The sequence below is a fragment of the Theropithecus gelada genome, chromosome 9, assembly GCF_003255815.1.
Source record: "Theropithecus gelada isolate Dixy chromosome 9, Tgel_1.0, whole genome shotgun sequence".
In the NCBI taxonomy this organism is placed as follows: Eukaryota; Metazoa; Chordata; class Mammalia; order Primates; family Cercopithecidae; genus Theropithecus; species Theropithecus gelada.
The window spans coordinates 87206630-87222767 of record NC_037677.1 but is presented as its reverse complement, the minus strand read 5'-3'; the positions used below and the strand labels follow the sequence as shown (position 1 = coordinate 87222767).

Genomic DNA, 16138 nt, shown 5'->3' with positions numbered 1-16138 from the left:
GTACTGGCATAAAAACAGACACATAGATTAATGTAACAGAATTGACAGCATGGAATCCATGGAAACCTCCACATATACGGTCAACTGATAATGGACAAGGATGCCAAGCGTGCACAATGGGGAAAGAATAGTCTCTTCAATAAATGGTGCCGAAAAAACTATATCCACATGTAAAATAATGAAATTCAACCCTTATCTTACACCACTAACAAAAATTAACTTGAAATTGCTTAACGATTTAAATGTAGTATCTGACACCATAAAACTCCAAGAAGAAAACACAGGGTAAAAACTCCTTTATATCGGTATTGGCAGTGATATTTTTGGACATAACACCAACAAAAGCAAAGATAAACAAATGGGACTACATTAAAATAAAAATCTTCTTCACATAAAAGGAAACAGTTAACAAAATGAAAAGGCCACGTACAGAATGGGAGAAAATATTCACAAACCATGTATCTTATGAGAGGTTAATATTCAATATATTTAAAGAACCCATATCACTCAACAACAGAAACCCAAATAATTCCATTAAAAATGGGAAAAGGACCTGAATAGACATTTTTCCAAAGAAGACATACATATGGACAACAGGTACATGAAAAGGTGCTCAACATCGCTTGTCATCAGGGAAACATAAACAGAACCACAATGAGCTATCACCTCACACTTGTTGGGATAGCTGTTATCAAAAAGACAAGAAATCTTGAGTGTTCATGAGGATGTGGAGAAAAGGGAACCCTTGTGCACTTGTTGGTGAGAATGTAAGTTAGTACAGCTCTTATGGAAAACAGTATGGAGGTTCCTTAAAAAAATAAAAATGCAGCTAACTGCCATATGATCCAGTGCTTCTACTTCTGGGTATATATCCAAAGGAAATGAAGCCAGTATGTTGAAGAGATATCTGCACTCCCATGTTAATTGCCCACTATTTACTATAGCCAAGCTATGGAAGCAATCTAAGTGTCTGTTAAGGGATGAGTGGATAAAGAAAATGTGGTATATATACACAATAGAATATTTTTCAGCTACGAAAGAAGGCAATCCTGCCATTTGCAATAACATAGATGAACCTTCAGGGCATTATGCTAAGTGAAATAAGTCAGACAGAGAAAGATAAATACTGCATAATCTCACTTGTATGTGGAATCTAAAAAACTTAGAAACAGAGAGTAGCATGGTTGTTGGCAGGGGTATGGGGATGTGGAAAAAGGGGAAATGTTGGTCCAAACTCTTAGTTGTAGGATGAATAAGGTATGGGAATCTAATGTACAGCATGGTGACTATTGTTAACAGTAGTGCATTGTATACTTGAAATTTGCTAAGAGAGTAAACCTTACCGTCCCCCCCCCGCCCCCCCCCACAATGGTAACTATGTGAGGTAATAGATGTGTTAACTAACTTTACTGTGGTAATCATTTCACAATATATGTATAGTAAAAAAGAGTAACTGGTAAGGTAGAAACAGTCCAAAAATAAAAAATAAAGCTTTGCAGTATTTTAGGGTAATTCTTTAATTTTTTGAAACCTGTATGTGCTCATTATGAAAATTCAATTATAAAAAATATGAAAAAGAAAACAAATCATCTAAACTCTTATGCAGAAAAATAAAATAAATAACACGTAGTAAGTATCATTTTAGATATTTCTTTATACTTATGTCCACTTAGAAGGATGACTGGCTAGCTGGTTAGTTGACTCAATGACAGGTAGATAGAAAGTTGATTGATTAAAAAAATTATAAAAATGATATCACACTATGCATGTTATTTTAACAAAATATTAAAACTAAATTTACTTAAATTTAAAAGAAGAAAAATAAACTGAAGCAGAAGAACTTTCAGTCAGAGCTACTATTTTTTCATTTAATTTTTTTGACACATAATAATTGTACATATTTATGGGGTACATGTTTATTTTATTTATTTATTTTTGAGACAGAGTCTCACTCTGTTGCCCAGGCTGGAGTTCAATGGTGCAATCTCAGCTCACTGGAACCTCCACTTCCTGGATCCAGGCAATTCTCCCTCCTCAGCCTCGCAAGTAGCTGGGATTACAGTTGCCCACCAACACGCCTGGCTAATTTTCTGTATTTTTGGTACAGATGGGGTTTCACCATGTTGGCCAGGTTGGTCTCAAACTCCTGACCTCAGGTGATTCACTTACCTTGGCCTTCCAAATTGCTGGGATTACAGGTGTGAGCCAATGCATCCAGCCCATATTGATGTTTTGATACATATAATGTATAGTGATCAGCTCAGGGTAATTAACATATCCCTCATCTTAAACATATATCATTTTTTTGCATTGGGAATATTTTCGATATCCTCCTTCTAGCTATTTGAAACTATATAATGCATTGTTAACTATAGTCATCCTACAGTGCTATAGAACACTAGAACTTGTTCCTCTTATCTAGCTTTAATTTTGTGCCTTTAACAAATCTTTGTATATCCTTCTTTCCTCCTACCCTTTCCAGCCTCTGTTATCCTCTGTCCTACTTTTTACTCCTATGATATCAACTAATTTTAGAGTGAGAACATGCGGTGTTTAACTTTCTGTACCTGGCGTATTTCACTTAATGTCTTCCAGTTTCATTCATGTTTCTGTGAACGATAGGCTTTCCCTCTTTTTATGGCTGAATAGTATTCATTGTGTGTATACACCACACTTTCTATATCCATTAATCTGTTGTTGGACACCTAGGTTGATTCAATACCTTGGCTATTGTGAATAGGGCTACAGTAAACATGGGGATGCAGATGTCCCTTTGATACACTGATTTCCTTTCCTTTGTGCAGCACTAATTTTAAGAGCTATTTGTTCCTGAAAGATTGTGTAAAGATTATGGGAAAATGTGAAAGCCATTAGGAGGTTGGATTTGTATAAACTATATGTTACAATTTTAAAATTTTACAATTTTAGACAGCATCAGTTGATGTCTACTTTGAAAGTTGAATTGATTAGTGCTCTAACACTGTATCCTACGTTGCTTCCCCCAGCTCCTGATTCTTGTGGCTTATATTATTTTTACTTTGTAAAATTTACATTCTGTTGTGCTAATATAATTCCCATGGGTCTTACTGTTGCATTTAAACAAGTTCAATAATAGGCATTGTTTCCCTGGTTTTAAATTCTTCATTTGGTTCATTTTTGGTTGGATGGATTTTATTTCCTCCTCCAAAATAGGCTTTATGGATACTTTACTCTTCAAATTCTCTCATGTTTGAGAATGTCTACTTCTTAGCTTTATAATTTTAGATAACAGACATAATGCTATTTCACATTTTATACACTCTATATTTTTAGACATTTTCTATTATATTTTGGCATGGAATTATGCTGTTGAGAATCAGCCTGATTTTTTTTCCACCTTGCGTATTTTCTGATTTTTTTTTTTTTTCATTCCCAAATTCCTGCAGTGGTCTTTCCATGTCTTGAAGTTCAGTAACTTTACTAGGATAGGTATCATGGATAATAATTCTGTATCACTTTTTCCCAACTATGTTATGTGTCCTTTTGCTGGTAAGATTCAGCTCTTTCATTGATTCAAGGAAAATGTCCTAAATTATATCACTGTGTACTTTTTACATGTTGCAGCTCTATTTACTTAAACAATTTCCACCCTCCTTGTTTAGTTTCTTTCTTTTCTTCAGGGAGATGTTATTATTATGTCTTATCTTTGTGTGTTTTCCTTACCTATCACCTTCTAATTGCTTGAATAAATTTTTCCTTATGCATTGATATGATTACCTCAAGCCTTTTTACTTCATGCCATTGATTTGCTTTTCAGGTGTGTCTTGTTTCTTTTCTTTTCTTTTTTTGAGATGGAGCCTCGCTCTGTCACCCAGGCTGGAGTGCAGTGGCATGATCTCTACTCACTGTAACCTCTACCTCCTGGGTTCAAGCAATTCTTCTGCTTCAGCCTCCCAAGTAGCTGGGACTACAGACGAGCACCACTATGCCCAGCTAATTTTTGTATTTTTAGTAGAGACAGAGTTTCACCATATTGGCTAGGATGGTCTCGAACTCCTAACCTCGTGATCTGCCCGCCTTGGCCTCCCAAAGTACTGGGATTACAGGCGTGACCCACAGCACCTGGTCAGATGTGTCTGTTTCTATTCTCAGCTCCTGCTTATTCATCCATTAGATCTGCCCTGATAATGTTCTGGCCTCAATTTATTTTCTTAACTTAGCAGTCTCTTTTTATCTCATTCTGCTGTTTTAACATCTTTGAGCCTCTACTTCAGTGATTACATATATTTATTAAGGTCTCTTACAGTGAAAAGTACTTTTAGGAAAACAACTTCTATTCTGAAAATTGTGTTTGCCTCTTGACTTGGTTCTTCAAGTCTTAGCCATGTTCTCTTTCTTTGTTTTTTCCTTTCATTGTTGTTATTTATTGTTGGAGCATGTTTGTGTAGTTGCTGTAACAGTTTGTTTTATTTTTTTCATTTTGCTCATTCTTAACATGAGTTGTTTATTTAAACCCTAATATTTGTTCTCACATACTGTGGTTGAATTATCATTGATATTCTGCCTTATTTGATATGGTATTTTTCTCTTTTTAGGCTAGTATTTAGTGTATCTACTTTTCAATTGCCTGAAAGTGTAGGGTTGCAGGGAAAGGAAGGGAGTAGATTCTACTGCAGCTGAGTGAAGTTTGTTAAGGAGGACTACTCTGTACTCTGAATACTCATTAGATGTCCTGGACCAGAAAATATCCCGCTAAGCTCAGGATTTACCAGTCTTCTGGAACTTGGCATACTACTCTGGTTCAGCTCAGTGTCCTGAAAGATGACAAGTTCTCTTCGCCCTTAACTCTGCTAAAATGGTATGTGGGGCTTCTGCTCTTCATGGCTTTTCAGTACTTTTCTTTAGGTTGTCTTCTCACCCGCTCGATTTGCTTCTCCCCAATATGAAGGTATTATTTGGAATTTTAAGGATTTACTCACCCCCTTTCCTCAGTACTGCTTCTATGGGATGGGGTTGAAAGCCACACAGAAGCATCATAAAACAGAATATTTTCTTTTCTTTTCCTGCCTCTAACCTTTACAAAGTTTTTAAGGTTTTATGCCATTAATTTCTTGTATTATTGCTGATAAATTTTGGTTCTTTCTTTGCTGCCACCCCCACCCCCTTTTTCTGAGGAATAAAAGGCCAAATTCTTTGGGAAAATTTAGTTTATTGTGAATCCATATACAACTGAGGTAATTAACAAGTATAATTCAGGGGTCACTACTAATCTCTCACACTATTCATTTTCATGACTTTGTATAATTATCTAAAAATCCTTTAATAGTTATGTAGTTTTCTTTTTCTTTCTTTTTTTTTTTTGCCACAGGGTTTTCCTTGGTGGTGTTTTAAGCCACTAAAGTGGGCTAATTAGTTATGTAGCAACAGTTAACAAATATATGAATTTTTACAGGTACTTTTAGAATTAAGTGATTTGTTTTATTTTAATTAAATCTGATTTTCTCTCTTGAGGGAAACTCTCCTTTTTGTTTAATGATAATATGCTTTCTCAAAGAGGAGACCTTGCTACTGTTTCCAAACTTGATTGAATTTTGTTGCTTTTTCTCCCCTTCTCTTTTATCTACTTCCCTCCCTCAATGCTGAGGGCAGAATAAGGAATTTAAGTTGTTTATTGGTCCTAACTATAAGTGCAGCTTAGAAACACTGATGGAAATGGTTTAAAAGTATATTGGAACCCCACTGTAATGATGGCTTTAGAGAACAGGTCAGCATCTAGGTTAATGCCAAATGATAAGTTCAGTGTATTGTTAAAAATTTACTTTTAGTATTTAAAAAAAACCCCTGATTTCCATACATCCAGAACACTGCACCAGTCATAACTGAATAGCTCACTTACTTTCTACAAGGTGAGCATACCTGCTTAACACACCCAGAGGAAGAGAAAGAACATTTTCAGAACTCCAAGCTTTCCTCCTGTACCCTCACTGCTTAGGACCTGCTCTTCTCCACAGGTAACTGCCATTGTGGCTTCTGTTACCAGGGGCTAGTTTTGCCTGGTTTGGAATAGTATGTTCTCTTTTGTTTTTTAGCTTCTTTAGCTCGACCTTATGTTTGTGAAAATCATCCATGTTGACAAGCAGTAGTGGGTTCATTCTCATTGTTTTATAGAATAGCATTGCATAAATATGCCACAGTTTATGTACTTATCCTACTATTATAGAGTTATACTAATTTTACTTTTGTAGAGTGGGTGAGTTTCATTTGGGGCTATTACCAACAGTGCTGCTATAAAGTTTTGTATGTGTATTTTGGTTAATATTCATTATATACTTGGAATTGCTAGATCATAGTGTGCGTATTATTTAGCTTTAGTAGATATTACAAAATAGTTTCCCAAAGTTACTGCCTCAGTTTACACTCCCACCAGTAATGTGTGAGAATCACAATTGTTTCATATCTTCACAGAACACTTGGCATCATAGCTTTTATCATCATCATCGTCATCATCATCATCATCATCATTAATTTTAACTACTCTGATGGCTGTTAGTGACATTTCATTGTGCTAATCTGCATTTTTCTCATGACTCATGATGTTAAACACCTTTTCATGTGTTTGGTGAAGGTGAGTAATTTTCAAACTTTAGGCCTTGATCCAATAATGGGTTATGAAATCAATTTAGTGCATTAAGGCCAGCACTTAAAAAGTCTGAAATAGAGCCGGGCGCGGTGGCTCAAGCCTGTAATCCCAGCACTTTGGGAGGCCGAGATGGGCGGATCACGAGGTCAGGAGATCGAGACCATCCTGGCTAACACGGTGAAACCCCGTCTCTACTAAGAAATACAAAAAATAGCCGGGCGAGGTGGCAGCGCCTGTAGTCCCAGCTACTCGGGAGGCTGAGGCCGGAGAATGGCGTGAACCCGGGAGGCGGAGCTTGCAGTGAGCTGAGATCCGGCCACTGCACTCCAGCCTGGGCGACAGAGCGAGACTCCGTCTCAAAAAAAAAAAAAAAAAAAAAAAAAAAGTCTGAAATAGAATAGAAGAGAGTAAATAATGGTTTATAATGGTAAATATAGATGTGTGAAACTTTTGTTTTAATTTCCTAAATATAAATATACACACATATCAGTTTATTATATAGGTAAAATGTTATATTTCTTTTTGTGAACTATGGTCAAAAAGGTTTTAAAAAACCCTGTTGAGTATTATGTGCTTAAGAAAAATCTACAACTTGATTAAAACATAAAGACCACACATATCTCATTTAGCACAGTACTGGGAAATAAATCTAATAGCTGAGATAATGGAAACATGATTCATAATGATTTTGTTAGACTAAACTGGAAGCAAACTGTTCAGATGAAATATATAGTAAGTAAAGCCCTTCATGTGATAAGTATAAAGTCCTTGTAATTGAATGGGAGAAGGCTGCTTTGACAGCAGTGTGTGGGATAAAGACCCAGAACAGTCAATCCTAAACGCAAAGTCCTAGGTCTCCAATCCTTGAATGAGAATATTGGCTTGGGAATCTGCGTGTTTCTAAAGCTCCTGAGTGATTCTGATAATCTGGCAGTTTCAGGAGCCACTGACATTAGCTGGAGATTCTAGTGGATTTTGCCAACTGCAAGGAAGGAATCTCCTGGAGGAGGTGTTCTAAGTGTGTGAACCCTTTTTAAGCTGAACATTCTGAAAAACCACCATATTTCAGAATAATTCTACCCAGTTTCTTTTACTCCCTAAATTATTATTCTATAGCAGTGAAACTCAGAAGAAGCCATTTGATTAAAGAACCGTTATCTACCATTTCTATACAGTTAGAACAGAAGACAGGCAGCAGAGTTAGTTTGCTTCCGATCCCTCTCTATGCAGATTATAAATCCCTAATCCTCTTTTTCTCTGAACCTGTACTTCAATGGCACCCCTAATGTGAGTTGCATATATTTCTCAATTATATAATACTTTGGTGCTTTTGTCTCCGAGATTTACTGTACTTTAACATTTGTATGCATTTTACAGTAAAATTTTGAAGACTTTATAAGCATCCTGCTTTCTAATTAACAGTGAGGATAAAATGTTAGTGTGATAAATATTAAACATGCATAATTAAGGAATATTAAAAATCAGTCTAGTTTTTTTTTTCTTTTTTTCTTTCTCTCCCTTGAAGGTAAGATTTATCCGATACAAGGTTTGGAAGAATGAATGTATAATTTAGAGAAACACTTCCCTGAATACCAATATTACTTTATATAGTAATTATGGGATTTTAAATGCCAATGAGTTCTTTTTCTTTTGTATGAACTTATGAATGTATTATAATAAAGCACTTTTGACAAGCTAATCAAATAAAACAATATAAGATTTAATTATCAGCTTTCTAAAGGTTTTATGAACCAGATTGTTTCTATTGCCAGAATCATTTAGTAATTTAGGAATCTCAGAATCCTCTTTAAATCTTTTATTTTGTTCTTAAAGTAGTGGGGTTTTTTTACGTGCTCACTACAAAAATATCAAGCATAGAAAAATATAAAGAAAATTTAAAATCATTAAAATTTCTACATCTCAGGTAGAACTACTATTGATATTTTAGTTAATATTCTTGTAGAAATCTGTGCATACATAGACGTGCTCACACAGGCATACACCCAGTTTTATGTAGAAAGGTTAATAAAATATGTTGTATGATATTCTATTATCAATGCATTTTTAATGCACTCTTCTGTTGTTTCTGTGTTAGTAAATACAGATGTACATCATCATTTTAATGGTTGCATTATACATATTATATACAGTATATATATATATGTATACCATATCTAATCTGCTATTGATAATACTTAGATTGCATCCTTCTTCCTCTATTATGTGTTTAGCAACATCTCTGCACATTAGTCATTTTGCATCTGTACAATTATCTTCTTAAGACAAAATCCTAGATATCTGATTAATTACCAAACTGTCTACCAGAATTATTTCAGTTAACACTTCCAGTAGCAACGTAATAGAACGATTGCTTTTTCACAGTTTTCTAATATTGGATTTTGTCTTTCTTAAATATTGGCAAATGATAAAAATGTGTCGTTTTAAAATTTGCATCTCTTTGATTATTAATGAAGTTCTACATATTTTTAAGTGGTTATTGGTCATAGTTCTCTCTCTCTGTCTTTAAAGTAGAGATGGTGTCTTGCTATGTTGCTCAGGCTGGTCCCAAACTCCTGGCCTCAAGGGATCCTTCCACCTTGGCCTCCCAAAGTGCTGGGATTATAGGCATGAGCCACGGCACCCGGCTTTGGCCATTAGTTTTTCTTCTTTGATCAGTTGCTTAAATATTTTTTGGGGGATGGTTGGCTTTTTCCTTTTTCTTTTACAAACTATGAAGTTCTTACTATGGGATGGTTGTGTTTTGTATTGACCTGTAGGAAATCTGTGAATATTGTGATATTGCCATTTAGATTTCTAGTTTATGATTTGACTTTTAACTCTTCACAGAATGATTTTTGAATTAAACTAAATGTTGCTTATAAATGTCACTCATTTATTTTGTTTGTTACAAACATTTATTGATGTTTCATTTTATACTTTCAAGCTTTTGTATTATAGTTAAGAATGGCCTTTGTCATCTCAGGATTGTGAAATACTTGCCAATATTTTCTCATAGTCTTAGGGTTTAATTTTTTCTACATGATAATCTTTGATCCATCTGGGATTTATATTTAATCAAAAGAAAGGTAAGAAGCCAGTAATACTTTTACCTCAATTGCTGAACAGTTGTGAGACTTTATGAATATCCAATTTTTTACTAGTGATTTAAAGTGACTCCTTTTATATTGAATTCCCTTATATATTTGAATCAATTTGAAACTATCCTGTTTTATTGACATCTTTTTGAATAATTTTGGGGGGACTTTTATTTCTGTGGCTTTTTTTAATAGGAAAAGTATCCCTTCATTATTCTTTTTCAGATTATCTGTACATTTTTGCATGTTGACTTGGTGAGATTTAAAATCATTAACAAAAGCCATGCCAGTTTATTCATTTGGGGTTATATAGTATTTACAGATTGAGGGGAAATAGGTACTTTTATAATACTAGATTTTCTTATTGAAAAAACAAGTTTTTCCCCCATGGATTTAAGTATTTTTAAAAATGTACCTCAGTAGCATTTTGTATTTTCTCCATATAGGCCCTAGGTATTATTTAAAAAAAGCTTTTTCGTAGGTGTTTTTAATTGTTGTTAATTGCATCATCTCCACACTATTTTCTGATTGTTAATGGTTAAAACATAAACTATTAACTTTTGTTTATTTATTTTATATCCAGACACTTCAGTGAGCACTCATTTTTTTTTCTAGTAATATTTCCGTTGATTTTAGCCTTATAATGTCTCACCAGGTGGAAGTGAGGGGCCTAAGAAGTAAATATAACTATCTTATTGTAGGATGTCTTGAAATAATTAGAGAATGGTGCCTAAAGTAGAACAGAGTTTATGAAATATAATTTGTACGTCCAGGGCAGGCTGAATGTAGACTAATCACCATGATTGAAATATAATGTGTCAGCCTAAGTGTACTAGAATGAATAAACATACCATTTAAATGAGATTAATATTCTGAAATGTTCTTTGTACTTTATTAATCTCTCAGGATTAATCTTTGTGAATTCTATATTATTTACTTAACCAGGAAAAAGATGGAATTGTTACTTAAGTGGGAAGGCATAGTTCTAGTAAGGAAAGTATGAAGAAATGGGAGAGAAAAAGGATTTCCTCAAAATAGGAGTTTACTAGGTTGTGAATTCCAGGCTTGCTGATTTTTTTAATTCTCCACAAATAAAATATAACTTCTTTTTTTGTCTTAATTTTTCCAACATAACACCTGTTACATCAACCATCTACCCTATCGACACACCCCCAATCCCAGTAAGTAGGTGTAAAATGGTCTGACAATGCCATCTGGTGGCCCCCTGGGGAATTGTGTACAGTAACCTCTACCTGCTGGACTTCACTCCTTGGTGAACCTGAGGTACCGACCTGGGCTCATGTCTTGGATGCCACATTCAGGCTTGAGAGCGGGCAGTTTACAATGGGGCTGTAGACAAAGAGAGACAAGAAATCAAAGTGCAGGTCTGGGGAAAGGCTGCTGGGGGAATAAGGAAGGTGCCCAAAAGGCCACATTCACAGGAGCTGGTTGAGAACAAGGACTAGATTTTCCTTTTCCCTTCCTCCTCCCTTTTCCGTCTTCCTTCCTCCTTCCCTCCCTCTCTTCTTCTGAGTTACTTTCCCCCACACTGCCTGCCTTTTTCTTAACTCTTGTTCTTGCATTCTAAGGAAAGCCTCCTTCTCTCTCTTCCCTCATTCTGTTTGGGAGCAGCATCAGAATCCTAACTACAGCTGATAAGTCTAAGGGTAGTGATTGTAGGTCAACTTTATTAAGGAAAAGGGAAGGCAGAAGTTGGCAAATGAAGAACCCAGCATTGTGAACGCTTGAGTCCTTGGAAGGGATCAGAAGTCCCGTTCAACATTACCATGGTGTCGGATTTTCCCCTTCATCCGACATGATTTCTCCATTTGCCTGCATGCAGGATTTTCATCTCTTCTACCCACTGCCATATCTCCAACACCTGGAACAGTACCTGTCCAGTAAAACGAGCTCCACTAATACTTGTTGAAGGAAAGAATTCTAGAGGAGTAAGAACATCTAGCTCATCATTTTTTACTGTATTTCGATGTTGTCTTCTTGTAAGTGTTATAGTGATGCTAATTTTCATTGTGAAAGTATGATTTTGGACTTTTGTGGGATAATTTAAGTATTAAAGGATATTTCTAGCAGAAATTGTTTTTTAAGTTCTAACCTACTAACTGGCCAACTTTCAGAAAATAACCTGTTGGTAAGTTAGGGACTCTCTGTATCTTTCCTTTTTATGTTTCAATAATGTATCTTTTATATACATAAAGGAAGTAAAAACAACAACAAAATGACCATCTTTTTTTCTGTCTTTGCTTCTCAAGTGCTCCAAGCTTCCCAAAATAGAATTTAAGGCTATTAAATATGAGGAAAACACAGGTTTGAAAAGCTGAAAAATATTAAGCATTTGGCAGAATATCTTTTCTGTATATGTTTTCTCTGTGTGCACAGATTTGTTTGCATTACAAATCCTTGATCACAGACTTGGAGTCATATTTATTCCCTGTATAGAACTAAGCACAGAGAAAATGCTGGATTTCCCTAATATTTTTGCAGAACTGTACCCTTGTTTTGTGATTCTCCTAAGAACTGGAGAGAGAAGGCAGAATGTTTTTATTTCTTAGATTGTTCCTCTGACATTGCTGTTGTGTGAGACTTTTCTGTGGGTAAATAATAATAATAATATCATTTTCTGCTAACCATTTCAACACTCTAGGATTCCCAGACTATCTCACAAATCTGTGTGATCTTAAAGAAATGCTTTTGCTGTAATGCAAAGAGAAAGCTAAAATGAATTAAAAGCTGGCCTAAATTAAGACAGCTGGGGTAATCACTGGGTGTATAATACCAGAGTGTGGTAGACCTTGGTTGTTTTGAGAATGTGTCACAGCATCCTACATCAGAGTTGATATGTTGTCCTGGCTGATTTTGGTGGCTGTGGTCATGGGGAGGGGGAGCTCTTTAAACTTTGTTGACTACATGGATTGTGAAAAACTGTAAGGCATGCAAAAAGCATGGACTGACTTTAGAGCCAGAGGGCTCTCAGGCTACAATCTGGCAATGCCTCTTTGTGACCTGGAATAAAATAGGTAACATCTCAGAGGCTTAGTTTACCTTTCTGCAAAATGGGAGTAATGATGCCTACCTAGAAGAGCTGTTGTGAGGACTGGTGCTGGTACCTGGCTGGCAGGACTTGCTCAGTTGACCAGTTATGATCACAGTGTTCACCTGTTATCTTTCCATCTCTCCACTAGGTACCTTGGAATCACAAGGCCCCTCACCTACCCTGTGAGGCAAAATGGGAAATGCATGGCAAAGATGATTCTCTCCGTCTGGCTTCTCTCTGCCTCCATCACTTTACCTCCGCTCTTTGGATGGGCTCAGAATGTAAATGACGATAAGGTGTGCTTGATCAGCCAGGACTTTGGCTACACGATTTACTCTACCGCAGTGGCATTTTATATCCCCATGTCCGTCATGCTTTTCATGTACTACCAGATTTACAAGGCTGCCAGGAAGAGTGCTGCCAAACACAAATTCCCTGGCTTCCCTCGAGTGGAGCCAGACAGCGTCATCGCCCTGAATGGCATAGTGAAGCTCCAGAAGGAGGTGGAAGAGTGTGCAAACCTTTCGAGACTCCTCAAGCATGAAAGGAAAAACATCTCCATCTTTAAGCGGGAACAGAAAGCAGCCACCACCCTGGGGATCATCGTCGGGGCCTTTACCGTGTGCTGGCTGCCATTTTTCCTCCTCTCGACAGCCAGACCCTTCATCTGTGGCACTTCCTGCAGCTGCATCCCACTGTGGGTGGAGAGGACATTTCTGTGGCTAGGCTATGCAAACTCTCTCATTAACCCTTTTATATATGCCTTCTTCAACCGGGACCTGAGGACCACCTATCGCAGCCTGCTTCAGTGCCAGTACCGGAATATCAACCGGAAGCTCTCAGCTGCAGGCATGCATGAAGCCCTGAAGCTTGCTGAGAGGCCAGAGAGAGCTGAGTTTGTGCTGTAAGGTCATTTATCATTATTTTCCTTTTATCCCCCAAACTCTTTCATGCAGCTTTTTGAACAGAAAGTTTCCTGAACCAGTAGCTAGCTTATTTTTTACTAAACATACCAGATTTGAATTGACAACAGTATAGATTCCAATCTTCCACCCAGTAAAATTCCAAAAGCCAAAAATAGGTACTTAGTTGGATTGGTAGATGAGACTAATTTGCTGAAGAATTGCAATTGATGTGATTGACAACAAAGAGGTGATATTTTCCATTCTTTCTCCATAAATGACATCCAAATTATGTCCTTACATCTGAATTTGTGTAACATTATTATTTTAGTTGTTATTCTTCTTCTATCTAGTAAAACTTTTTTGATGACTTCAACCTTCACCGATAAATTCTTCTTTTGAGGTAGGAGGCACAATGATCTCTCTAGTATGCAGTTACATTCACCTGGGCTGAAAGGAGGCAGCCCAGGAAAAAGAAGAGTGGTTAGTGTGGGTCTCAGGAACCGGACGTGGTAGAACGCCTCTGTAATCCTAGCCTCTTGGGAGGCCGAGGCGGGAGGATAGCTTGAGCCCAGGGGTTGGATTATGCAGTGAGCTATGATCATGCCATTGCACTCCAATCTGGTTGACAGAGCAAGACCTGCCTCTAAGAAAGAAAAGGAAAAGAGCCACAGGACCGTTTAGGAAATGTTCCTGGCCATCTTGGCAGGAGAGAACCAAGAATTGGTCCAAGAAGTCTTAATGACTTTCAAGGAAGCAATTACCATAGGGTCTTGGGATCTGAAAAAGGATCTGATGGTGATAGAGAAATGGAAATTTCAGAAGTGACCCACGTGTTAAAAAATTGACATTGTAAAGAAGGAAAGAGATAGTATATTAGTTAGAGGTGTCAACATGTCAGATGAAGATTCTTTTAAATGTGAGGTAGAGGAGATTTCTTCACATTTGAAAGTCAGGGGAAAAATAAACTTGGAATGAAAAATTGGAAGGTTCTGGTGAGACAGTGAGCAGATTAATGTTGGAGGTGTCCGTCTTCACAGCCTGGCGGGAAGGAGCAGACTAGAGAACCAGGGACCACTCTAGCAGAGGGGGACCTTCCCAGTCATCTTGTCCACCCCTGTCATTCAACAGAAGAGCTAACTGGGAGTTGAAAAGTGAGATGTCTCACACTTAGCTAGTGTCACAACTAAGTCTAGATCCCACATCATCTGAATCCCAGTGCTACTCATTTTTCTTATACTGGACTGCCTTTATCTTACAACTGAAAGTTGGAAGACTACAGTTATGCTAATTCTTAAGCTGAGTGTAGCTTCACAGGCATTCATGTTTACTTCTATATACTCTTTTGTACACATGAGATTGTTCACAATATAAAAAGTAGCATTAAAAAATAATGTAATTTTAAGTTCTAGAACATGTACTATGAGCAAACCCAGAGATCTTACTATGCCTGTAAGAGTTCATTGAATTTACTATTAGGATTTTCCCACCAGATTCTGAATTCCTTCAGAGAAGGAACTATGTCTTAATCAGATTTCTTTCTGCAGAATCTGGTACAGTGCTTGACACATAATAGATGATAAATAAAAGTAATAACTGCTAACCATTATTGAACACCTGCTACATGCTATGCAGCATGCTACCTGCAAAATAGGTGCTTCTGGCATCCCCACTTTTCAGAAGAACAACTTAAGGCTCAGGAGCATAAAGTAACTGACCTATGTTCACACAGTCCCTAAGTGGTAGCTGTGATATGAATCACTCCGATGCTTCTATGGAATGTTATGCAATAATACTTCTCAAGTGACTTCAGTATATAGGCAGTGAAGAGTCTCAGAATATTTTTGAGCTGGAGACTAGCTGTAAGCTCTCTAAGAAGACAATGAGAATGACTTGTTACACTAAGTAAGTAAAGTTTATTAGACTTACTGCACTATGAGTGGTATCCACTCCTAGACAGTCCTAGTAGTTTCTCAGATGAAGGAAATAAGGCAAGGATATTGATAGAGTTTTGGGGCTTGGGCTGGGTGATTTGAAGGTGGGGAACTGGTGAAGATTAGGCAGAGTTTATGACATAACAGCTTTAGACTGGTAAGTACAACTAGATGAGGGCTGTGAAGTAAGTGCTAATGAGCAAACTATTAGTTTTGATAAGTAGGCTATTTTTGTTGGCATATAGTCTTATCTTCTGAAAGTGACTATTTCCTAGAACAAATAGCTAGGTTATTTTGCCTGGCTCCAGCATTGTTTAGCACAGGAAAAGGAAAGCGTGTAGGTTCTAGTTCTCAGGAGTAACATGGGAAGCTCTCTCTGGCAATAGTGAGGAGGGCAGACAAGGGAAAGATGGGAGGCAGGGGATCCAGTTAAGCAGCCAGTGTATAAACTAGGAAAGAACAGATCATGTCATGAGCAAGGAAACACTGCTATATTTGCATGCATCCTATAGGGTCAAAGAACTTGAGAATAATTT

At 36.9% G+C, this 16138-nt stretch overlaps 1 protein-coding gene across 3 annotated transcripts in view; it reads left to right on the top strand.

Moving 5' to 3' along the window:
• HTR7 (5-hydroxytryptamine receptor 7) overlaps window positions 1-16138 on the top strand; it is a 115208-nt gene that overhangs the window by 92424 nt on the left and 6646 nt on the right. For 2 of the 3 annotated variants that reach the window (XM_025397166.1, XM_025397165.1), the window contains exon 2: window positions 12915-13670. In XM_025397166.1, the coding sequence (XP_025252951.1) occupies window positions 12915-13670 (756 nt within the window). Of the gene's footprint in view, window positions 1-12914; window positions 13676-16138 lie in introns of all 3 variants that reach the window. The other variant, XM_025397167.1, reaches the window with a different exon arrangement.